The sequence below is a fragment of the Lissotriton vulgaris genome, chromosome 10 (genome assembly GCF_964263255.1).
Source record: "Lissotriton vulgaris chromosome 10, aLisVul1.2, whole genome shotgun sequence".
In the NCBI taxonomy this organism is placed as follows: Eukaryota; Metazoa; Chordata; class Amphibia; order Caudata; family Salamandridae; genus Lissotriton; species Lissotriton vulgaris.
This window is the reverse complement of record NC_141698.1, coordinates 15,010,454-15,036,359: the sequence shown is the minus strand read 5'-3', so window position 1 is coordinate 15,036,359 and position 25,906 is coordinate 15,010,454. Positions and strand designations below refer to the sequence as shown.

The window sequence follows — 25,906 nt, the reverse complement described above, 5'->3', positions numbered from 1 at the left end:
GCATGTCCTACCTCCAGGGGTCTGTGCTGCTGCGGGCTCTCCATCCCTGTTCACACCCTCACCGTGCTTGTCCTACCTCCAGGGGGTCTGTGCTGCTGCGGGCTCATCATCCCTGTTCACATCCTAACCGTGCATGTCCTACCTCCAGGGGTCTGTGCTGCTGCGGGCTCACCATCCCTGTTCACACCCTCACCGTGCATGTCCTACCTCCAGGGGTCTGTGCTGCTGCGGGCTCACCATCCCTGTTCACACCCTCACCGTGCATGTCCTACCTCCAGGGGGTCTGTGCTGCTGCGGGCTCACCATCCCTGTTCACACCCTCACCGTGCATGTCCTACCTCCAGGGGTCTGTGCTGCTGCGGGCTCACCATCCCTGTTCACACCCTCACCGTGCATGTCCTACCTCCAGGGGTCTGTGCTGCTGCGGGCTCACCATCCCTGTTCACACCCTCACCGTGCATGTCCTACCTCCAGGGGTCTGTGCTGCTGCGGGCTCACCATCCCTGTTCACACCATCACCGTGCATGTCCTACCTCCAGGGGTCTGTGCTGCTGCGGGCTCACCATCCCTGTTCACATCCTAACCTCTCCCCCTTGCTCTGCAGAGCGCCCCTGGAGTGGTGGAGAGCCTTAAGATCATCACAAGAGTGAACTCGCTTCGCATCGCAGAGTACGCCTTTAAACTGGCTCGGGAGAACAATCGTAAGAAGATCACAGCTGTTCACAAGGCAAACATCATGTAAGTGAGGGTCCCATCATTTCTATTGAGGGTGACGGATTCCAGTAAATACAGATGTGCATACTCTGGAACTACCATGCCTGTGGTCAGAGGTTTACTATTCCTGTTAGCTGTAGCTGATTGCATTAGGATGCTTGCTTTCAGAGCACGTAGAACATGTAGCGCTAAAGAGTAAACACACAAGTGCAGCAGTGACACCTAGTGGCTAGCCTCAGTATGCCTCATTTTGATCTTAGAAGGGAGCAGATACAGGGGCAGCAGTGGCACCCAGTGGTGAGTCAGAGCATTACCTTAGTTGTGGTTTTGAAAGCAGCTAAAGAGACGCTGGTGCAGTAGTGAAGTACTTTGGTTAGTTCTATTATATCATCATCTGATGGTTGTTGGGGTACAGATCGATGTCGCAGCACCACATCTTGCGGACATTCAAAATATGGCCCTGAATCGTGATACTCGAGAAGCAGTGGCGACTCCTAGTCCTGGGCCAGAGTACTGATGGCGGGCCTGGGCTCTGCCTCAGCGACCTGTGATTGCTGTGGAAGGAAGGACATAATGCCGCTGTAGGAGGTTCCACGTTAGGTTATCATCTCTTTGCACATGTCGACCACACAGTTGTTGCTGAGGAGAGGGAGTTAAAACTTTTGCAGGCCTTGCAAGGGGTAGAGGCCTTTGGAATAGATGTAGAAAGCTTATACTAAAAAGCTCCTGTTTCTGCACTGCGGGAAGTTTCCACGACTTCCCCCAAAACATGTCCACCATTTACATCTGTGGAAGAGAAAAAGACACCTGCGTGTGTTCGGTAATCAGAGTGGAAATATGAAATGTGTTTTACCCACACATGATTTTCATATGGGAAGATATCCACAGAAGAGGATGGGGTTATAAAGCAGATATTGGACAGGGAGGGGTGGAAAGCTGACGAGAGACCCAATGTGAACACCTCTCTGCTTGTCTACCATATGATATGTGTTACTTGGGAAGAGCAGCAGATGTCCTTTGAGCAGTGTTGTGTATTGGCAGGTGCTTGTTTTTTTTATTTTGTCTGGGACCAGACCTTGGGCTGAATGCGTGGCTCTAGGGCAGGTCAGGGATGGCTGATGCTCATGTGCCTCCTGGCCCACGAGGTGGCTATCTATTAATTGGGATCCTAGGCAGCACTTCAGAGCGGATATCATGGGAAAAGCCTGGTTTTCAGTAGAGGCCGGCCTTCATGAGACACATACCCAGTATTAAAGTGTGGCCCGTCAGTGGTGTCTTTATTTTGAGGACGGTCGGTGGATCGTACATGTAGTTGTGTAAGTCTGAAGAAATTTGCCAAGTAGTCGACAAAGGGAGAACGATCATTGTAGGACCCCCACACCTCCAGGAAGCACAGACCGGGCAGACCTGGGAGTAGAACAAGGGCATGGATACACAGTTACAAAATGAAAATGAGGATGCTTACATCATCAGTGTATTATGTAAACTTTGCGCACAGTGTCAATTCGGAGAGTTTCATGATCAACTGGTAAGGGATCAGTTTATTACTGATTGTAGGGACTAAAACATACAACAAAAGCTGCTGACTATGGGGAATCCTATGTTTGAGGATGTAATTAAGGTAGCTACAAGCGTAGAGCTCGCACAGTTATCCATTAAGAAACTCAATGTACCACCTGTTTATAAAGGAAAATGTCCATGCTATTGCAGCCAATTCAGCACCACGCAGGGATAGCAATGTTCTAGACAAGAATTGCTTCAAACATACGAACATTTGTTTCAAGTGTGTTAGAACTCCCCATAGGAAGGAAAATAGATTGTGCCCTGCCAGGAGTGTGAGTTGTAAATGTGGTAAGTTTGGACACATCGTAAAAGGTGTGCCCCCAAGGTCAATTGTTGTTTGAATGAAGAGTCTGTGAAGGATCACGAGTTGGTCAAATAATTTTAGTGTATGATTGTTGTGGTGTCTGATGAAGATATTGTGTCTGGTGATCCGAACAACAGCGCGGATCCGTATTTGTAAGTGGTGGTTGGTGGCAGGTGTCTCAATCTTTTGGTGGATTCTGCGCTCGCATTTCTATGATTACATCGGAGTTGTTTCGCAAGAAATGGGATAACCAGGAGCTCTTTCCCGCAGACAGAGCACCAGTGTCTTATGAGGGTAGGAAAATTAACCTGGAAGGGTTCATCGAGGACGCACTGGAATTCAAAGTTCATCGGATTCAAGGAAAGGTTTATGTGGCTGTAAGGGGTTTGAACATTGTGGGATTATTTGAAAGATTGTGTTTGTGTTTAGGGGTGGGTTTAACTCGCGTAATTCAGTGTAACTTAATCATACGGAATAACCCAGAACTCTGGGAGATCATGCGGAATAATGCAAAAAGAGTAATTCTGCATTTAGCTTAATCTTCTTAGTGCAAAGATGCCCCCTCATGTCAAAAATGGACACAAGGATGCATTTTGCCCGAAGAAATAGCGGTAAATACAACAGAACATCAATAGAGAGCGTGAGCAGCCACTCGCACTCACTAAATGTGCTCTTGGGGTAGGATTTTCCCCCAAATTACTCGCAGCATTTAGCACTACTTTCTTAGTGCAGAAATGTAGCCTCACGTGCAAAATAGATGCAAGGCTGCATTTTGCACAAGATATTGGCACTGAATGCAAAAAAAACAGAAACCGCAGCGTGAGCGGACGCTCATACTTTTCCCACCAAATTACTCTTAATTATGTGAGTGCTCCAAATTGTGTTAGTATCGGAGATTCCGCATCTAAGAGTAACATGGAATTACTGAAATTACTGTGACCGCTCTTGCGTAATTGAAATTTCAATCGGGCCCATGTATGTGTTTGTTAAAGATCTTGGGTTTCTTATCGGAAGAGGTGGGCGCTTAGAGGCACGCTGTATGGGGCCTGTGGTGACTGGGGTGCGAGCTGCATAGTAATGAAAAGCTGCGACTGTTTTGTCTTATGGTAGCAGTCTGTTTCTTCACAAGAGCGACCAGAGGAGACCCTTTGTGTTGGGTCTGTGGCAGGCTACATAGTACAGAGAAAGACTATGGTAGATGTGATCCAGTCTGAGACCTGCTCTGTTGCTCTTGTCCTGCATGACGAGACACTTGGTGGTCGTTGGTGGTGACTGGAGTGGGTTGCTTAGCAGTGAAATGCACGGTCAGATTTGGCACATCTTGAAAGAAGTGAGTGATTGCATCTTATTTGCCCACAGGAAGCTCGGGGACGGGCTGTTTCTACAGTGCTGCAAGGAGGTGGCAGCGGGGTATCCAGACATCAACTTCGAGAGCATGATCGTGGACAACACCACCATGCAGGTAAAGGTTCCTCGCAGTACCGGCTATTCCCGGCTGTCTTCTGAATACCCTGTGCACCTTTCCTTTCTACTTATTTTATTTATTTGTTTTTATTTATTTTGAAGGTCTTATAGAGCGCGAACAAGATCCTTGCGGATATCAGAGTGCTTTACATTAGGTCAAGACAATTATACAAACGGCAAATGCAAGTAGATCACAAATACAAAACAATGTGTGCAAAGGGAAGCAATAGGGTGCAAAAAGCAAAACATATCCATTGAATCAGGTCGCGGTCAAGTAAAGTGCCTAGAGTGTCTGGATGGACCCTTGTAGCAGAAAGGATTACTAGAAAGGGTACGATTGATCTGATTTTCTTTAGTCTATGATCAGGTGAATTTTGCCATGAGAATCGCTTTTACTTCCTTTTTGAAAGATGCGGCCCAACACTAACTCTGTCCCTGTGCAAAAGGAACTCTGTCCCTGTGTAAAAGGTTTGGTTCTCCCCCTTTCTATTTTTTTAAAAACATATCTGACCGAGACCTTGCCCCCTCACGCCACCTTCGGAGGACCTGGGGTTGGAACCAGGTGGTTGCAACAGAGCTGAACCTTCACCAATAACATCCATCCTGTTGTGGCGGTTCACCATGAACTCTCTTGTGTTATCATTTGTAATCTTTGCTGTTAGTTGTATGTTAGGCTGCAGTCTTAGTCCAGTGCAGCCTGTGCTGTGATCACTTCATTGTAAACTCTATGCTGGTTCCTTGTAAGTTCCCTGTGTCTCAAAGACATTATACATGGAGCGATAGGTGCAGACCTCTAAGGATCTAAAGCCAGGAGTGGGTGTAGGAAACCCAAAAGGAACTAATATTCTACTGCTCGCAGCACAGAATCTTATCCTGGTGCACTCGACTCCGGGGCGACATTAACTTTCTTTACCGTAAGTGTGTGCAAGATCGCCCAGTTGTAGATCTTGCATCAGCCTACAGCTCCCCTATATGCTCTGTCCATTTGCTTCCTCTTTCTCTTTACCCCACTGCTTTATTTTTTTTCTTTCTTATGGCTCTCCATACTGGTTCCCCAATCCTCTCTGTTTCTCCTTCCCACAGCTGGTGTCCCGTCCACAGCAGTTTGATGTCATGGTGATGCCGAACCTCTATGGGAATATTGTGAACAACGTCTGTGCCGGATTGGTCGGTGGCCCGGGGCTGGTGCCTGGAGCCAACTATGGCAAGGTTTATTCCGTCTTCGAAACGGTGAGAGGCAGCTACCAAGATAACCTTTGGAATTCCTGATGCAAGACTGTATCTGAGGCACACAAGATACTGCACTTACTGTGGGGGTGGTGTCAGCAGGATTCTGGGGTGTTATTGGTCAGGAGAGGTACGGATGGGAGGAAGGAGAGGGACTGAGGCGAATAGAGAGGATTCGGTGGAAGAAGAGAGACCTCTGGAAGGAAGGAAATTGTATAAAGGCAGGTGAGAGGAAGGATGTAGTTAGCTGGATCTTTATATAGTAGATCAAAAAGAGGTGCACTTTGTAGAGAGCGCAGGCAAACCACAGTTGGTTTACAGAGGCACAAATAACACCCCAAATGCTCTTTTGTGGTTGCGTGGGCAAGCAGTTAGGCTTATCAGAGGGTAGTGCGAAGCAGTTATTGCGCACACAAACACAGAAAGTCAGACACAAACCCAATAAAGAAATCCAACACCAATTTATAAAAATAACACTTATTTTTATATGAATTTACATACCAAAAGCAGTGGAAACAGTTAAGTACTTTTCAAGTTATGAATTTTCACAAGTTTCAAAAGTTGACAGTGGTATTTCTGGAGCGGCAATGTTATCCTATTGGGGAAAACGCATATACTGCATTGAGGAACTTGTCTGCGACTTACAGGGCTGTTTTCCTGGAATTAAGGGGAGTATTGAGCAAGGTCCAAAGCAGCACCAACAGGTCCCTGGTGCGGCCCTGAGCAGAGCTCCAGTCTGACCAAGCCCAAGGGTGACCTTGGCTCTTATGGGTCTCAGGACCTCGTTGGCACGGTCACCTCCCTCACTTGGGCCGTGGGTGCCGAGGTGCTTTGAGGTGTCACTTCTTTGACTTGGGTTTGTAGAAAAGGGACAAACAGGACAGCTGGGTCACAGCTGAGTCTCATTGTCCCTAAAGTCCCTCAATGTTCAGGTCGGTCTTCCTCCGCATTGGTGTCCGGATGGAACACATCAAGCCTTGGTTGCTGCAAGGGGTCTGGTACCTAGGGAATAGGTGCTGTGCGGCTCTGGTCGCTCCTGGCGTCCCCACACTTGGAGGGAGAACGGATCTGACCTTAAGGAGCAAGGCAGTCTCTTCCTGGGCTGCTGCAGCATCGGTAGTCCTGGATAGCTGCTGGACGCTGAGCCAGACCTTGCTTCTTTGGTGCCTGCGGCTGCAGGGGAGTAGCTCCTCTACTCCAAGGGAGTTATTCTGGCAATTAGCGAAGCCCTGACAGCCCTCTGGGTTTCTTGGAGTCTGCACAGCAGCAGGGCATGACTGTTTCTTCTATGATTGTCTGGGTCAGCAGGCCGGCACGCAATGTTGGCGCCAAGTTAATTGTTGTTCCTCTGTCCTTCTGTGAGCACTCTTCTTTGTCCACTCCTTCTCTTTGTCGACTCCTTCTCTTTGTCCATCGAAATCTGAAGTCCTGGTATTAGGGTGTCCCCTATATTCTCAATTTAGGGGCGTGAGGGGTAGTAGCCACTGGGCTATTTACCCCTGGGGTAACTACACCCCCTAGATGACAACTTCCTTTGGGGAGTGGGCATCACCCTGTCTCAGAAGTCCTAATTTCACCACACACAAGATGGTGGAATTTCTGACTTTGTGCGCACTTCAGGCTGTTCATCCTAGCCGTGAGTCCAGACTGGCACTGCAGCACGCCTACTGCATAGCTAATTGGCCAGTTGCCAGGGGAACCCAGGGCGGGGGTGGCATCTCCCCTTTCAGGGGAAGCCTTGGATTGCATGTCAAAGGTGGCAGAGATCTTTGAAGCCTCCTACCTTGATATGTTGATTTACGAGCCTTTCTGAAGGAGGAGGTGTAAACACCTCTCTCCAGGGCAGACATTGTTTCTGACGTCTGAGAGCGAGGCTCGGACCTCATAGGGGGTCAGACACTCTTCTGTGGTGGTAGGCTGGACCGGACCAGTCAGCCAGCTCTCTAGAGGGCAAGTAGGGTTCAGGGGGTACCACTAAGGTAGCCTCTGGGTGCATGTATTAACAAATCAATCGCTGGAATCAATGTGGGTTTATTAATACGAGGTGCTTGATACAAAACACCATAGGTTCCAGAAAAAGCCATTATGTAGCTGGCGAACTCGTTTTGATCGGTGCCCGGTACATACCTTAAGATGGCTTCCCTGCCCACTTGCAATACCTAGCTATAGAACTAGACATCACAGGGGCACATCTGCTCATACAGATATGTTCCCACATAAAATATAATGCACCCTGCTGTAGGGGTGACTAGCATATATGAGATGCAGTTACTTTGCCATGGCACACAGGAGTGTGTCATGTCGTGTTTTCGCTCGTGGTTTGCACCGTGTCCCGCAGCCTGCAGTGGCAGCATGTGTGGAATTTAAAAGCGGGTCCCTTAGGGTGGCATAAGATATGCTGCAGCCCTTAGGGACCCTCTTTAGTAACCATGACCTAGGTACCTGCAGGACCGTTTACTAGGGACTTACAGGGGTGCTAACATCTTTAGCCAGTTGTAGAACATTTAGACTTTACCTTGTTTTGGGGCAGGAGCACACTCACTGGGGTCTGGTTAGCAGGCCTCAGTACACTGTCTGAGTCGAACGTCAGCATCCAGTAGGTAAAAGGGGGGCAAAAATTGGAGAACTGCAACAAAAGCCCAGTTTCCCTCCAAAGAAGACTGGAGAAAGATGAGCAAGAGGAAGGAGACGTAATGGGGATGGGTGAAAGGAAAGAGTGAAGGGGTGTGGGTGGGAAGAAGGAGCATTCAGAGGGAAGGGTAGAAGGATGGAGAGTCGGAGAGGATCTGTGTGGAAGAATGTGTGAGATGGATGTGGTTTCTTGGCTTCACTTCTTTGGTTTCTTTCAGGCCACCAGAAACACAGGGAAGAGCATTGCGGGCAAGAACATTGCGAACCCCACAGCCACCCTGCTGGCCAGCTGTATGATGCTGGACCACCTCAAGTACGTACATCCCGCTCATTGTCAAGACACGGTCCACGGGGCACATGCTTGATGGTGATTGCAGAATCTTGAAATGTCTTTTTATGGACATCTCCAGTCCAGAAACACCCTCTCTCGTTTCACATTTCAGAACCCATTCTTTACAGTTTCATGGTCCAGAAATGTTCTCTTCTGGAGCTCTATCATCAAACAACACCTTGCTTCTGCAGCGGGTCAGTCAGGAACGCCATCTTTGCTTCTACGCATTAGAGAACTCTGATCCTTCTAGGCCCCATTAATACACCTTTCTGTAGTCACAATTAAAACATTCCTCTGTCTAGAATTCTGTTTCAGCATCTCCCCTGGAGCTTCAGGGTTTAGAAATCATTTGTTCCACAGTCAAGAAATGTCTTTCTTTGCAGTTTTGCAATCTAGAAACGCGGATTCTCCGCAAGTCCACTTTCCCAACGCGCCTTTCTCAACCAAGCCACTTTACTAATCCACCTTGCCTGCAGTTGGCACTCTCTTATTTTCTCATCAGTTATACGTGATGGCACTGGTATCTCTCATGAAGCACTTCCCGAACACACTTTCTGGCCTACTCGAAGGCAGGCAGGAGGGCTTCTGTACCCCCTGCTTTATATCATCAGGATATTGCAAGTCACTGAAGAAGTGTAGGATTATGAACTCGAGTGAGGCCGAAGGCCTCTATACTTTGAGGTCCAGTAACTCCGTGGGGACTTACAATATCCTTTCAATGTATGGCACATTGTATGTATTTCTTAAAATGCAGCATCGTACCATTACTTCTACCCACCAAAAGTTAAATCTTAGCTATCCTGCTCTGTCATTTGATCGAGTATGGTTGTAAATAAGCAAAATAAATGTGGCGTCTGCAGTGTGTAACTAAGTGCCCCCTATACCGTTCGTAATTTGTTGCAAACCAGATGCAATTTAACGGGAGTCGCATTCAAAGACCGCTTTGGTTCATAATATGTGGCGTCATGCAGAGATCCCTGATACTGTAATGAGTCAGATGTGCAAAAAATACACATATACACATGCTGCTGCAAATGGCTCCTTTTCATCTCATTTAGGAAAAACCGTTTGGAAGAGAAAAAAGCCATAGCTTGTTTTTTATTATTTTAACAGTGGTTGCAGTTCTGCTCCATGACCTGCCTTTTACACCGTCTGCTGGCTCTGGCACAGGCAATGTGAAGTCACAACTCAACCTTAGTGTGCCGGGGGCGCAGAGCTCCGGTGCTGAACCCACGGTCCTTCTTACTGTGTATGTATAGGATCGGTGTCTTACTCACCGCCCTATGTGCGGGGGCGCAGAGCTTTAGTGCTGAACCCACGGTCCTGCATGCTGTGCAATTTTAAGACCTGTGCCTGACTCACCCACCCACGTGATGGGGACCAAGAGCTTCGGTGCTGAACTCAGTCCTTCTTACTGTGCATGTATAGAGCTGGCACCCGACTCACCAGCCCAAGCGCCGGGGGGGGGGGGGGAGCACAGCTCCATTGCTGAACCCAGGGTCCTTCTTACTGTACATACCCAGGACCTGCACCTGACTCACCCGACCCATGCAGGGAGCCCACAGTCCATCCTATTGTGCATATATAGGGCCCTCGCCTGACTCACCGGCCCGTGTGCTGGGGCCCCAGAGCTCCGGTGCTGAACTCACGGTCCTTCTTACTGTGCATGTGTGGGACCTGCGCCTGACTCCCTGGCACGTGCTGGGGGCCCAGAGCTCCGGTGCCGAAACCATGGTCCTTCTTACTGTGCATGTGAAGTACCAGTGCGTCACTCACCCGGCCATGTGCCGGGGGGCCAAAGTTCCGGTGCTGAAACCACGGTCCTTCATATTGTGCATGTATTGGGCCCGCGACTGACTCACCCACCCTCGTAATGGAGGGCCAAAACTCCGGTGCTGAAATGACGGTCCTCCTTTCTTACTGTGAGATGACTTGCCTTGGAGTTTCCCTACTATGCAAACAAATGATGGACGGAATGCTGGATTAATCATACATTCACCCTCAGTCACAGATCTGGGTTGAATCCATCATCTTTCTTTAGCTCAATCCGGCACCCCAGTTAAGACCCAGCCATATGCAAATCAGTCTTGACCTTGTGCCTCATGGGAAAAGTCCAGCCCGAACTGCCAAGCCAGGTCCTCCTTGGACCGGTAACGAGCATCCTGGGGCCAGTTTCGGAGTATTACCCCATATCAGGCAGGCTAGCTTGATTCCAGTGGCACAGTGAACAAGGGACCCATGTCTGGGCATACCTGGTGTACTTAGGGCGAAAAGTGCCACGCAAAGAAATGGTGGACGGAATGCTGAATGAATCAAACATTCACCTCCAGTCAAGATTAAATTCAGTTAAATCCATCGCTTCCCTGATCCCCTGGGATAGTGTGTTCTGCATTACCCTTACCTCCTGCTGTAGAGATAGCCCAGTAACAGAAAGTATATTGTAGTTCGTGTCAGAACAGCTCTTCCAGATAAAAACACAGTAAACCATGTGCTGAGTGACCGGAGCACATGGGTAGTAGTACCTTTGGGGAATAAGGAGCATTTCTGAGTACGGTAGCGTCTCCTAACTCGCTCATTCCCTCATGCCACATTCCATATGTACCCTTCTTCACAGTTCAACACCTAGGACACACACCAGAACAGTTCCACAATCCTCAGATGTGTGTCTTTGATGATTTGCATATGCTATCCATTCTTTTCACCAATCTCTTCCTAGTATGCCCGTATGTACAGTTCATGTCCTGGCACGCACCCCCCTCTCTGCAGTTCAGTGTCACTAGAAATGATCTTCACCGGATGTATGACGATACAACGAGGGCCATTTCAACGCGGTCTGATAGATCGCAGTTTTCACAACGCAAGTCGTTACATCGACTTGCGCTGGAGGGCGCTGGATATAGGAATAGTGTGAATTACTATTCCAACTCCAGTCTACATACAGTAGGGAAGGTTTTGGAAACAGTAATGTACACTATTCCTTAGTCTACAGCACCCTCCAGTGCAAGCCGATGTAACAACTTGCATAGTGAAAACCCAAATGTAATAGTACCACGTTGAAATAGATGCGTGGTAAACGACGTTTCCCGCTTCACCATGCCCATGACTGCAGGTCTTGCACTGCTCTTCTGTCTCACAATGAAGGAACAAACATTATTACATCCTCCACCACCACCACCACCACTCCCACCTGTCATCTGCAGTACAAGCTCCAGTGTCCTGTGCACCCAAACTCGTGTGCCCCTCCACTGACACTTCTGTAACCACCTGGGAAGGTGACCCACACCACACACTTGTGCAAACCACACACTTTCAACCTGTTCCCCAGAGTTGGATGCACTGACTCTCCCTCTCTGTTTCTGGCAGGCTCCATAACTACGCCACATCAATACGCAAGGCTATCATGGGGGTCATGGACGAGCAGAGCGTGAGTACAATAACTTGCTGCAGCGAACACAAACTAGTACAGGAGCTCCGGGAAGCTGGTCTGCTACTCTCTAACCTACCTGTCTTCCCCTTCACAGAATCACACTCCTGACATCGGGGGTCAGGGCACCACAACGGAAGTGGTGCAGGCCATCTGCCGCCGGATCGTGGTGAGGGACGGGCGAGTGGTGCCTGCATAGGACAGGTGAGTGGCTATATAAGAAGGAAGGGTGCCTCTGCGGGGAGGATAAGGGAAGATTTCAAGAATGGGAATAGCTTTGCCTAGGACCTCTACTCTAGCAGGATCCTTGATCTGTAATGAACTTTAACCTCTTCTCTGGCAGGATCCTTGATCTGTAATGAACTTTAACCTCTTCTCTGGCAGGATCCTTGATCTGTAATGAACTTTAACCTCTTCTCTTGCAAGATCCTTGATCTGTAATGAACTTTAACCTCTTCTCTTGCAGGATCCTTGATCTGTAATGAACTTTAACCTCTTCTCTTGTAGGATCCCTGATCTGTAATGAACTTTAACCTCTTCTCTTGTAGGATCCCTAATCTGTAATTAACTTTAACCTTTTGTCTTGTAGGATCCCTGATCTGTAATTAACTTTAACCTTTTGTCTTGTAGGATCCCTGATCTGTAATGAACTTTAACCTCTTCTCTTGCAGGATCCCTGATCTGTAATGAACTTTAACCTCTTCTCTTGTAGGATCCCTGATCTGTAATTAACTTTAACCTTTTGTCTTGCAGGATGCCGGATGCCAGTATCCTTCCAGCCCACTGATGGTTGTCGCCTTGAAGAATGGAAACGCAGCCAACGGAGCCTGCTCTCGTCGCCCAGTCATACTGTTCTGCTTCTTCACGCTTTATATCCGAATGTACGTCCCGGAGGGGGAGATCAACCACTGAAGCCAAAATATGGAGAAGCTTTTTAGTCTTTTCATGGCTGTCCGAGACTGTACCTCCCTGTCACTCTAACACAGCCATGGCATTACGGTCGTATTGATTCTCCTCCTAGATAAGGATATGTCTTGTTAACCAGTACTTGCAACCACGATGAATCTGTGCATAGTTTGAAGAAGTGCTAGGTAAATGCAAAGTAATGAGGAAAGTTGACTTGAGGCTCATAAAGGGCACAGTTTCCTCTTGTGAAAAGGTGCAAGTATAACTAGTAGGCAGGCTGCTCAGTATTGCTATGAGGTTCAGATCTTTAAATCACAACCAAAAAAAGTGTGTGCTTCAATGCTAATGCTTTGGGCCTTGATGCATAATAATATTTCTTTGTACTCTTATAAGAAAGACTATTTCTCTTGTTGTGTGCAGTTTTCATGTTGGGCAGATGGTGGGCACGGTGAATGCATTTGAACACCTTTATTGTGGCAGGCTGGTTGACTTTACTGCACACTCCATGTGTATGTGCACTGATTGCTCTGAATGTATATATTCCTGTTCTTACTTAACGTTCTATCCAGTAAAGACACTGGTGGTCCCAGACCATGCACTGTCTTTGTTTGGAAAGGGTTCATGGGTTCCATTTGGTTTAGCAGCCTGTAAGCAGCTGAGTTCCCTGGTTTCATGTTGCACCTGCTGTCGGAGTCACCTATTCTAGTTTAGTTGCCGCTTCTTGCAGTTTATTGTATGTTCCATGCAGAAGCTGTCCATTCCCTTACATCTGCAGTGTGTCTGGCAAGCTGGGCCCTGGCCTCCTCCTGGGTAACTGACCTGTGGCCTTTATTTAATGTTCTTGAAATGCTCTTATGGGTTGTTTGTTAGTTTTGTAAATATCTGTTTATTGAAAGCTGACTTGGTAACATTTGGCAGAAATCTGCAGGAACAATAAAAGCTATCTATCCAGAGATACTGTCGTTCGTTCGCTTCTTTTCTCACCGCCGTCCAAGTGCTGAAGTGTGAACTGGAGGAGGGGTTTAGGAGTCCCTCAAGGCACCTTAAGCTTATGTAGAGATGAGGGTTTTTGCAGGTGGGTAAATCTTCTGGGATTTCAATTTCAGTGGAGAGTGAAACTGGACAGGCCCCTTTCTTCGAGGTGACTGCATGCTTACAAGACAATGTACTTTCTTATTGTGTCCACAAAGAGTTGTGGGTCCTTTGTCAGGAAGACTCAGGAGGTGGCTCGACCTCCAAGGGATCTCTCCCAGCGGCATATCACTGCGGCAGGCAAGTTGAAAGCCAGGGCAGGTGATATCAGCAGAAGCCATCTTGGCTACCACAAATCCACGAATGGCGTCTCCATTCAAAGGTGGATCACGGCATCTTCATCGGGTGGAGCGTGCCTTGGCTTGATCTTTTTGCCACAGCAGAGAATGCGCAGTTTTGTGATTACTGTGCGGCCCCTGGGAGATGCATGCAGTGTGCCTTACACCCACACCACTGCTCTGAGTCTGAAGACCAGGAGGCTCAGGTCATCAGGATAGTCCTGGATTGAGAAGTCAAAGAAGGGTTGTGGTGCTGCTCATCTGGTAGGAGTTGTGAAAGTCACTAGAGGTTTGGAGCCCACTGTGTCTCACTTGGATTTACTGTGGGAATCCATTTGTTGGATGCCCTCACACACCCTTGCATTGCAGGTGACATGCTTCATCATCTGGGCTGCTCCTCGTCGGGTTGGCGGTGCAATACCCAACAGGCTCACCTCAAAGAGGGGCACTTTTTTGGAGATCTTTTTTTCCAGCAGTCGTTAGGTGAAGTGCGGTTATGGGGCCAGAGAAAATGTAGTCCTGGGTTGAGCCAGGAAAGAATTGTGCTTTAAACTGCATTTGCCTTTCTTAGGGAGAACCTCCTGTCTCAGCAACTGGGCAGGGTCCTGCACTCCGTCTCCACAACCCTCATCTCCATATGTGGAGATTGAGAGGCAGCAAGGGAGTGTTATGGATCTGCCTGCAAAAGTAGTAGATGGTACCCTTGCGGCTAGAAGGTTGTCTACCTAATGTGTTTATGCTAATCAACGGGTGTTCATGGTTTGATGTGGAGACCAACAAGTTGATCCTCTTCAGGTCAAACTTTCTGATGTTTTGAGGTTTGGTTTTCTCTGGCCCTCGGAGGCTTGGTAGTGGGCAGAATTTAACGTTACTTGTCGGCCCTTCCACCTTTTCTATGATTCACTGTTCAACCTTTGTTATTCAAGTCACTAGTTGTGATGTGTTTCTTAAAGGGGCTCCCATATTTGTCCCTTGCTGCGCCCCTTATTATGTCTCTGGGGGACCTTAATTTGGTCCTCACGTTCTTGATGTGTGTGCCCTTCAAAACCATGCATCTCTGGGGTTGCTGATCATTAAGACAGTATTTTTTATTGCAATTACTTCTGCACACTCGGTGAACTACAGGAGCTGTCAGTACATCCTCCGAATACCCCCTTCTTTCTGGACAAATTGGTGCTGCAAACCTGTGCTCCCCTCTTGCCAAAGGTGGTGTTGGCCTTCCTCATGGAAGTCCATCACTGGCCCTGCCTTTTTTGCTCCACCTCACACCTCTAAGGAGGGTTACACCCAAAAAGAGCTCTTAGTTTTTGCATCGGGTGGATGAGGAGCTTTTTGTTTGCTTTGCCAGTGCTAAGGAGAAGGCGGTGCAGACGCAAGCGTTGTCCTGGTGGTTTCTCTTGTGCTTAAAATAGCTCATGAGGGCCTTCTGTCATATTTCGCCAGAGCAAAGGCCACCACAGGGGCATTGGTGGGAAGCGTTTGGGTGTCGAACATCTGTCAGACTGTTGTATGGGCGTCCGTACGCACATTCACCAGCCATTACTGTCTCAACAGTCAAGTCTGCAGCTGGGGCCATTTCATCTGCTCGATCCTACAGGACTTCCTGGTGTAACTCCATTCGTCAGACTTTCCCATCTTTTGTGAGATACTCCTGAGCTATCTATTGACAAGGTGATTAATCAGTGGTTAGAAGTATCCATCAGAAGAACAAGTTACTGACATTCGGTCATGGTCTTTCTGGCGGGTTCTATAGCCGGAGAGTGCCCACCGCCCTCTCTCCTCCCCTTTTTATGGAGTGGCATGGAGGGGATCCGAAATAGTTCTGAGTTGCTCACTGTCACTCTTGCAATCTGTCACGATTAGTCTGTTTGAGGGCGCGGAAGAGCTCTAAAGGAATACTGACATCAAGATGCAGGGGTGGTTCCAACATATGGTCTTCTGCTCTCATTTTAGAGGTGTTTTGAGGCACCAAGGAGTGTTTACAGCGCCACCTGGCAAAGCGTGGGAGCAATTGCAGTGAAATGTTTTGTATCCAGTCCGGGGGAATTTTAAAGGTGAGACTCTGCAGTTAGATAGCAGGCCTTGAGAAATCTACTCGCCACTCAGTATGGTGAGACAGATGTTATCAGGGTGAGCTCTTTTTAGGGACTACTGACCTGGGCTGGCAAGAGACTCAAGCTGACAAAGAACAGGTGCTTTTTGTAATTAAGAAAGTGAAAGAACAATAAAGATGCCTTTAAATGTTGTTACATTTGCTGGTCGTGCAAAGACAGACGTCAGATGTCAGCTTGTTTTCTTACAAACTGCTCCTTATTTTATCCTGGAGATCATTTTTTTTTGTAACATCATTTTTATTGCAGTACCAAAACATTGTGTATACATTACAATGATAAATATTAAGACAACGCAGTGTTGTGATGCACATTTGTCCAAGAGACACTGCTACACAGCCTGTATGCCCACACCCAGAAGGCCGGGCGGCGACGGCAATATGTCCATCTTCTGCATCTTTTCCCAATTCACGTTGGCTGAAACCGTAGGATAACGTGGACCGCTCTTGAATTTTCACCCCGCCCCCTCCCCCTGTCAACAACCCCCCCGAACTCCCCAAACCCCCCTCCCCCCTAAACCCCCCTCCCCCCCATGGCTGCGCTATAGTAGAGTACTAGAGAGTGTAAGTTCCGGTATGTGCTAGGAGGAATGTAACATTCGCTAAGAGTGTGCTCCCGGTGTGCTAGTGGGGTCTTTATCCTGGAGATCATGTTTACAAAATTCTCTGAAGTTTGCAGTAGGAGAAAGAAAAGTCAAATTCACCGACTCAATGAAATAAAATATTTGCCTAGGATCACTCAACTTTGACCAGTTTATGGGTCAAGCATTACAGTTGGTTCAAGTAGATTACTCGAGTCACTAGACCTGCAGGTCTAGGAAAATTGTTATGATTTTTCGAGGCCTGGATAGTGTCCACCTGAAACAGCATTACCGACGGTAAGTAATTTGTTCTTTTCAAGGGTGGGATCACCTTAGTTTGCTTATGCAATTCCGGAGGCCATACAAAGGTTAACACATTCCCTGACCTGTGTTGCTACTTGTTGAAAATGAGCCTCTTCTCTTACAAACAGCCTGGAAATGCCTTGTGAGGGAGGCACTATGGCATGGCCATTTAGGGTTGTCGGCTGCAGTGAAGAGATACTCCACCAACAGAGCAGTGCCAATCCATCCCTATAACCACAGGTCGACACTTGATTACCCTTCGTATGGCCATATCCTGCCATTCAAGAAACTAAATAATCCTGACACTGACCTCTCCTTCTTACTGTGATTAATGATCCACACCTTCCTCCTGTGAGTCAGAGTAATCTGCCTGTAATGACCTTTCATAAAATAAGCCCTATCGCCAGTAGTCCAAGTTCTTCGGACTGTGCCAGTAGACTTCAACTCGGTCCTTTGGCTTACCTATTACTTGACACACTTGAGCCTCGACCAACAAGTTACTTACCTTTGGTAACGCCTTATCTGGTAGACTCTTAACTAGCCACAGATTCCTTACCTTAGAATTTTCTTCAACGTCAGACTGGACCCGGAAATGCTTATTGGGGAGTGCACCTGCGCGCTACAAGGTGGTGTCATTAGGCTCTGCGTTGTCGGCCGCGCCAGGAGTGACGTACACCGTGCCTATATAGGCGCCACCCCAGCGTGCTAACGTCAGTTTCTTTTTGCAACTTTCCAAGCCAGAAGCGCAGAGCCATGAAGAACACTGACCACTGGTGTGTAAAACTAAGGCCCTGAAAAGGGGAGCAGCCATGTTCCTAGAAATCTGTTAGCAGAGTGGGGAGGATGGGTGGGTCGGTAAGGAATCTGCAGCTAGAAAGCGTCTCTACCAGATAAGGTGTTACCAAAGCTAAGTAACTTCTTCATCTGGTAGAGACTTCTAGCTGCAGATTCCTTACCTTTAGAAAACATACTTAAGTAATAACTTCCTGGGGTGGGTCTGCAAACCAATTTCACACTAAAGAGTCCTGCAGGACCGAATGGGCAAAGTGCCCTTACCAACGGACCTGACTGTCCATGCGTCCGGGCAAAGTGCCCGTACCAGCGGACCTGACTGTCCATGCTGTAGTGCTTAGTGAACGTGTGCAGATTGGCCAATGTTGCTGCCTGGCAGATGGTGCATTTCTGCACAGCCTTTCCCATTTTGGCCTGACGTACCGCACCAAGAGTCGATCATCCACCTGGAACGGTTTTGTGCGGGCAATGCAGAACAGCATTCTTTTTGGGTCTAGCCAGTGGAGTCTCTCCTCCTAGAGGGGTGAGGTAGATCATAAAAGGTGGCCTGGCCTACGTATCGCCACCGTCAGCTCTGGATGAAGTGGGGAGAGGGATCTGCCACTAGTCCAAAAGAGGTCGAGCAGTCACCACTACAGATCTTTCGCAGCCCCAGAAATATGGGTGGAATCATGACAGGTTCCCTTGGTGCCGAGCCCACAGACTTCGGAGCCTGCATGTGTTATATGGCATGGTCGACGAGGAGGGTACATGAGCCGAGTAGACCAAGAAACCTTAGTGCCGTCCTCACTAAGACCCAGCATTTAGGCTGAATGATTGGGTTCATAGCCGGATTGTCCTGGGATTTTTGATCCTGCCGGAAGGCCTGAGAGTGCACCATATCCAGGATGACTCTGATGAAAGGTATTTTCCAAACAATTGTTCTTGAGCTAAGTTAACAAACTAAACAACTGAATACAAATTAAATTAGAAAACTGTGTATAAAAGGGTGGCAGGAACACCTTATATTGACATTTCACAGATAACCATGTACATAAGTGATTATATAAATGAATTTAATGAAAAACAAAGGGCGCTCAGACAGTTACACTCATACTATACACTAAAAAACATTGACAAGTGTAAACTCAAAAAACAGTGGCAGAGAAAAATATACATACAATTAACACAGTACACAATCAAACAATAGTGTCAGCTTTGATTTAGGCCATCTTAGAAGCATCAACGGCGTTTCGACCCGGAATCCCTTTAAGGGTCATCATCAAGTCAATAACTTCTAGAGTGAAAGCGACCACTTATTTTGGATTTAAAAAATGAAACATGTACATGGGTTTTAAAAGATAAATAAACAACTCAATTTTTGTTTTTTACAGGCTTTATCACCACCGAATGTGTGCCCAAGAATCTTAGAATTAGTCCTAATGAGTTTTAAAAAAGAATAGAATAGGACCAGTTACCAAAAAGCTTCAACAATGTGCAAGTAATTTGAAATGTGATGCAGAGGTTGCCGCTGGAGGGGCTGGGGACTGGTAGGTTCACTGTCCACGTAGGCTAGAACATTCCCTTCTGGATCCCGTACCTCAATCCTAAAAGGACTGGGGTGCCTGTTGTTGGGATTGTGGGCCTTGATAGTGTAGGCGAAGCCCCAGCCCCAGCGATGCCTGAAAAGGTGCAGAATTGTTGGGGATACTGCCTTATGGGAGTGGAGAGACCGCCACTCTCTTTGAAGCGCTCAAGGGTGGAGGCTGACTTCGTCAAAAAGTCAAGGCTTGGTGAGATTCATACTTATGTATGACTCTTAAATGTTGCCCAAAAGCCTCTGAATCTAATCCATGTGAGGCGTCAGAGCAACACGCTAGTACAACTGCTCTGCTTAAACAATTGTATCCAGACCTGACCAAATGACATACTTGGCTGCACCCTGGCCATCTTGCATGGTATGTGGCAAGACTCTTCTGGAACTGCTGGCAAGAACTCCATAACCATGTCCCATAATGCATTAGAACACCTTCCCAGTGAAAAACTTGTATTGACCGGTCTGAGGGTGAGGCTAGCGGAAGGAAACATCCTCTTATGAAATTCCTTAGTTCTTTTTGATTCTCTCTGGGGGGAGATAGTCGAATTAGGATTGGGTTTAACCCCGCGAGTGCAGGCCTGTGCTACCAGGTTCTCATGAGAACTTTGGAGCTGGTTGATACGCCTTCACCCTGGAACACGAAGGACCTGGATCACAAGCTGGGACTTGACCTGACTGACCCTTATTATGGGGGTGATTACCTGGGCTACACTAGCATTGCTGCAACCATCAAGGATCTTTGTGAACACTCTACCTAACTTACCAAGCCCTGATGACTCAGGTCCTAGCCCAATCCAAAAAGCTGTTGGAGCCCTGGAGGGCAACTCCTGGGCAAAGGCTATGTCTTATTGGCGGGCGCTTCGGAACATGCCAGAATGTGGCTTTGCTGAGGTAGTGACGGTTTAGGTGTAGAGTCTGACAAAACAATGGTATCGACACCCTGCTCTGGCGTCAGTGTCAATGTGCAGGAACCATCATGGATCGTGCTGTCAAAAGTAGAGCCTGCTCTGAAGTCGTAGCTGTACCCGAAGCAGGTTCGGGACTTACAGACCGCACTGAGGGGCTGGCAGTAACCTGAATGGTGGCATCCATGGAGCCTGCCAGTAGCGAGCCAAAGATGTGGAGCTTCGCCTCCTTAAACACTTTATTGTGTTGCGGCATTGCTGATGGATCCGGAAATTCAGGGTGCAGTGGGACCAGCTGCGAAACTGGCTCCTTGGTAGTAGACCAGGAGCAAGGCCAGAAATCACCTTGGCGTCCTCATCACTTCTCAGACGGAGAGTGGAGAGGATGGGATGAGGCTCACTTGGACTGCTTGTTTGATTTGGTCTTTCCTGAAGATTTAGATTGTGATGACAACCTCTCACAGGACCGGCTTCGAGAGCAAGAACAAGTCTGTGTCTTCAATAGCAAGTGGGAGCGGGCCTTAAGCAAATTTCTGCAGTGCTCGGAGTTGTACAGGGTTGGGTTTATAAGGCCACACTCCCCGCACGACTTGAGGAGTGGTGGCCCGAACTAACACACCTCATTGGGTATTTATCACCAACACAAGTTTGCAAGAGTTTCCACAAAGCTTAAATCCTCACGTTTTAGGAGGTAAAATGTTTCTTTGTACATTGGAAATACATTTTTAGAAGAAAAATGGTTCTCAAAAGAGCATTTAAAATATGAGCTAACTCCGGACCTGCACACAGAGGCACGGAAAGAATGAAATGGACATCCGCACACTTGGGTGGAACCTATATGTGACAACAACCATCACTTTCAGGGCAGAGCCGAGTTGACAAGGAGCCGCAGAACGTTACCTTCTGGCACGCAGGAGCTATGCCGAGAAATCTTCTGGATCCAGTCTGGCACCTCAGATGAGTTCAAAGGTGAGGAATCTGTGTTTAGAAGTATCCATGAGAAACTCATAGAATTGTGAACTTGATAGACTTACCTGGTGGCAGGTCCGAGGAGAACAAAGGTTGTATTTCAATGAATGGGCACAGGATAAAAAAGAGCAGGCTTCTCTCAGAGGTTTTGTTAATGAGTGGGCCACGAGCAGCCCATTGCTGGGTCCTCACGGAGGATTGGTACAACGTATAATGGGCATGTTAGGGAGATGAGAAGATAGTCAGGAGGGTGGTCTTTAGAGGACACCTATTCAGCCAGTTGGTCATGGCAGGTCGCTCCACTCACCGCACAGCTCCACCTGGTCGCGCTAGTGCTCCCAGCCAGCTTCTGCCGCTGTGCCCAGGGTTCAGGGCCCGCTGTAGGACCTGCTCGTCATTTGGTCTTTTTCATTTCATTTTTGCTTTTGTGCTATTGCATCTCCTTATTTGTGCTGTACTCGTCATTTGGTCGTTCATCTCTGTTACTGTGCTAGTGTGATTCCAACTGTTAATTGTGCCCTCAGTTGACCCCGTTTTGTAACTCTGGCCCCCACTGCCCCCCTTCTTTGCCTTCTGCACTCCCTCGCTGCCTCCACCCGTCCCTGGCTCCCGCCGCTGCGGCCCTGCCCCCCTCACCCTCCATTGGTCTCCCAGCTACACCTTCCTCCCACCTATCCATATATGGCGGCTGCGCCGAAGGCACACCTAAGGCAAGTCCGTCTGCGCCCGGACCGCGTCCAAACCCCTGGCCCCTGCATTGCCCGACTCCGCTACGATGCCAGCACACTCCACACACTCAACCCTGGACGAGAACACACATGCTACTGAGCCACCCCGAAGCGCACCCACAGACCCTTCACCTGCCGGACCTGCTGCTTCACTAGCATCCGGCCCACCAAACCACCAACAAAAGAAGCCAACTACCTTAGATGCATCCTCCTCAATACCGCTCCGCCCGCAAACACGCCGTCAAACTCTGGGACCTCCTTGACTCTACCTCCCCAGACGTTGCCTTCCTGACAGAGACCTGGCTGAATCCCTCCACGGCATCTGACATCGCCATAGCCATCCCAGAAGGCTACAAGATCACCCGCAAGGACCGCACCAATGGCATTGGAGGAGGAATCGCCATCGTCCACAGGAACACTCTCAGAGTCTCGACCAACACCAACGACACTCAGCACCGCCGAACACATGCACTTCCAGATTCACACCGACGCGAACACCACCCTCAGAGGAACACTCGTCTACAGCCCCCCAGACCACGACCACAGATCAGCAACTCCATTGCCGACCTCATCAGCACACACGCCCTCGCCTCCACAGACTACATCCTCCTCGGGGACCTGAACTTCCACCTCGAGAACAACAACACCAACTCCACCACCCTGATCGCCAACCTCGGACTCGGACAGCTTGTGACAACACCCACCCAAGCCGCCGGCCACACGCTTGACCCCATCTTCACAGCAAGCTCCCACGTCACCTTCAACCACACCACCAAACCCCACTGGACCGACCACCACTGCATCCACTTCACCTTCAGGAAGCCCAACACGCACCACCGCACCCAGCAGATGCCTCAACGCCGCTGGAGCAAGGTCACCGAAGACCAGCTAACCACCACCCTCGCCCAGAGCCCACCCGCCGACCCAGACACCGCCGTCTGCATCTTCAGACAATGGATCAACAACTGCGCCGACACCCTTGCCCCATTCAAGGCACCCTCCAACAGCCACACCAGCAAGAAGGCTACCTGGTTAACCAAAGACCTCCAAGCGAACATGCTGAAAACTGGAGAGGAACTGGCTCTGCGAATGTACTCCGGACAGCCGCGCAGCCCACAAGAACGCCACTCGCAGACACCATCAACTTATCAGAACCGCCAAGAGGGCCTCATTTAAAGAACGCCTAGATAACGCACACAACAGCTAAGAGGTCTTCAACATCGTGAAGGAGCTCTCTAACCCCAGCTCCAACAACAACGACATCCCGCCTTCACAAGACCTGTGCGGCTCACTGGCCACCTTCTTCCACCGCAAGATCGCCGACATCCATGACAGCTTCAACACCGGGACCCCCCTGACACCTACCGCCCCCACGGACACCACCTGCACCAACTGTCTGCTCTCCTGGACCAACATCAGCGAGATCATGAACACCATCCACTTCGAATCACCACTAGACACATGTCCTCACCCAATCTTCAACAAAGCCGGCACAGCCATCGCACCTCAACTCTGGAAAATAATCAACATCTCCTTCGAGACAGCAACCTTCTCGGAAAGCTGGAAGCACGCCGAGATCAACGCCTTACAAGAAACCCCAGGCGGACCCCAAGGACCTCAAAAACTTCCGACCCATCTCCCTGTTTCCGTTCCCGCCGAAAGTCACAGAGAAAATTGTTAAACAACTGACCCGTTACCTCAAGGAAAACTGCATCCTGGACCCGTCCCAGTCCGGGTTCCGCAGCAATCACAGCACCGAAATCGCTCTCATTGCCGCCACCGATGACATCAGGACCCTGCTTTGACAATGGAGAAATAGCGGCCCTCATCCTCCTGGACCCGTCAGCCGCCTTCGACACGGTCTGCCACCGCACACTACAAACACACCTGCACGACGCAGGGATCCAAGAGAAGGCCCTGGACTAGACCACCTCCTTCCTCTCCGGCAGAACTCAAGAGCGTCCGCCTCTCCCCTTCCGCTCCAATGCCAACAAGATAATCTGCGGCGTACCCCAGGGCTCTTCCCTCAGCCCGACGTTGTTCAACATCTACATGGCGCCCCTCACCCACATCGCCAGACAGCATGACCTCAACATCGTCTCCTAACCCGACGACACCCAGCTGATCTTCTACCCCACCAAAGACCCACACACCGCAAAGACCAACCTCCATGAAGGAATGAAGGCCGTCGCCGAATGAAAGAAGAACAGCCGGCTGAAGCTGAACTCAGACAAGACTGAGGTCCTCATCCTCAAACCCACCCCCTCGGCCTAGGCCGACTGCATGAGGAACAGCTCCAACACACACCGACCATGCACGCAACCTAGGGATCATCCTCAACTCCACCCTCTCCATGACTAAGCAGGTCAACGCCGTCTCCTTATCCTGCTTCAACACCCTCCGCATGCTCCACAGGATCTTCAAATCGATCCCCATCGAAACTAGAAAAACATTCACCATGGCCCTTGTCACCAGCAGATTGGACTACGGAAACACCCTCTATGGAGGAACGTCGGCCAAACTCCTGAGATGACTGCAACGCATCCAGAACGCCTCGGCATGTCTGATCCTTGACATCCCCTGCCGCAGCCACATCACCCCCCCCCCCCCGAGAGACCTGCACTGGCTCCCCATCAACAAGAGCATAACCTTCAAGCTCCTCATCCACGCACACAAAGCTCTCCACAACACTGGCCCAGCATACCTCAACAGATGACTACGCTTCTACACCCCCTCTCACCATCTGCGCTCCGCCGGCACCGCCCTCGCCACAGTCCCCCGCATCTGAAGAACGACCGCCGGCGGCGGCAGATCCTTCTCCCACCTCGCCGCCAAGACCTGGAACACCCTCCCCACAAACCTACGGCAGACCCAAGACCTACTGGCCTTCAGAAGACTCCTCAAGACCTGGCTCTTCGATCAGTTGCAGCACCCCCCCCCCCACCCCCAGCGCCTTGAGACCCTCACGGGTATGTAGTGCGCATTAGAAGTGTCCTGATTGATTGAGGGAGGTGGACATATTATTACAGCCTTACTTTGTTTTACAGCAGAGTAGCATATTTTTTAAATGAAGCTAAGCAGGGGTGTTGAGCAAGGTACGTATATCCTAATGAGCTTTGTTTCACTAGAGGATGCAGTACATTGTTGGAAGGTAGTGAAATGTATGGTGCTATGGGGTTGGTAATGGAAGCAGGCAGATGCATCCTCAAAGTCGCTTTCTGCTCCAAAAGGAATTATCCTGAAAGCGAACGCCTGGGTGTTTGAATTCATAACACTTCTATTCTGATGTATGGTAGTGCGGTATTACCAATACCCCGGATGGTAACACACTGTCAAACCCCAATGACAATTTCCACCAGGTCTGAGCTGGTGGAAGTGTGCCTGGAGTCACCTGTGATATTACTGCATACAGTAATACAGCAAAACTTGTAATTTCGATTTGGGTAGAAACTCTTCTTTTCACCATATTGGAATTAAGAGGCCACACGTAATGAGAGCCTCAACTAATATTGCACATGAGAAATTATTGAAATTTCGAGATCCTGCCAAATTCGAACCAGATTAATAAATGCCATGTAATGACTGTTAGCTGTCCAATATGGCAACAGATGCACGTTGAACAGCTCTGTCCACAGCCCGGCTACACCTCCTGATTAATCTGCCTGGACCCAGCCGAGGCCTGCTTGTACAGAGAGCAGGTCCAAGCGGCCGAAGGCGACCTGCATTGCAGCCAGGTACAGGCCTGGCCTGATCCAGGTGCGTCTTAGGAGTGGCCACTGGGGTCAGGATGCACCAGGGGTAGCTGCAGCTCCCAGGCCAGCACAGGGGACAGCTGTAGCAATGCACGTCCAGAGCAGCACCGCAGAGGGTCCTGAAGGGCTGAAAGGAATAGGGGGCCTGGATGGTGAGAGCGGATCGAGGCCCAGGACTGCTCGTGCAGACGTGGCAAGCTAAGGATCCACCAGCTGCAGCGCAGAGATGAGCTGGGAGACCAGTCAATTGGAGAGACGAAGGGCGCATGTCAGCCAGATGGAGGTGTTGGGGGAGCCTGAGGAAGTTGCAGCAGTG

At 49.2% G+C, this 25,906-nt stretch overlaps 1 protein-coding gene across 1 annotated transcript in view; it reads left to right on the top strand.

Annotated features, from left to right (window-relative positions):
- Positions 1–13,515, top strand: part of IDH3G (isocitrate dehydrogenase (NAD(+)) 3 non-catalytic subunit gamma) — a 51,445-nt gene extending 37,930 nt beyond the window's left edge. The window contains exons 7-13 of the mRNA XM_086940230.1: positions 605–738; positions 3,941–4,043; positions 5,129–5,275; positions 8,122–8,216; positions 11,598–11,658; positions 11,756–11,862; positions 12,412–13,515. Of these exons, the coding sequence (XP_086796356.1) occupies positions 605–738; positions 3,941–4,043; positions 5,129–5,275; positions 8,122–8,216; positions 11,598–11,658; positions 11,756–11,857 (642 nt within the window). The 3' untranslated portion in view covers positions 11,858–11,862; positions 12,412–13,515. The remainder of the gene's footprint in view (positions 1–604; positions 739–3,940; positions 4,044–5,128; positions 5,276–8,121; positions 8,217–11,597; positions 11,659–11,755; positions 11,863–12,411) is intronic.
- The last annotated feature ends 12,391 nt before the right edge of the window (positions 13,516–25,906 follow it).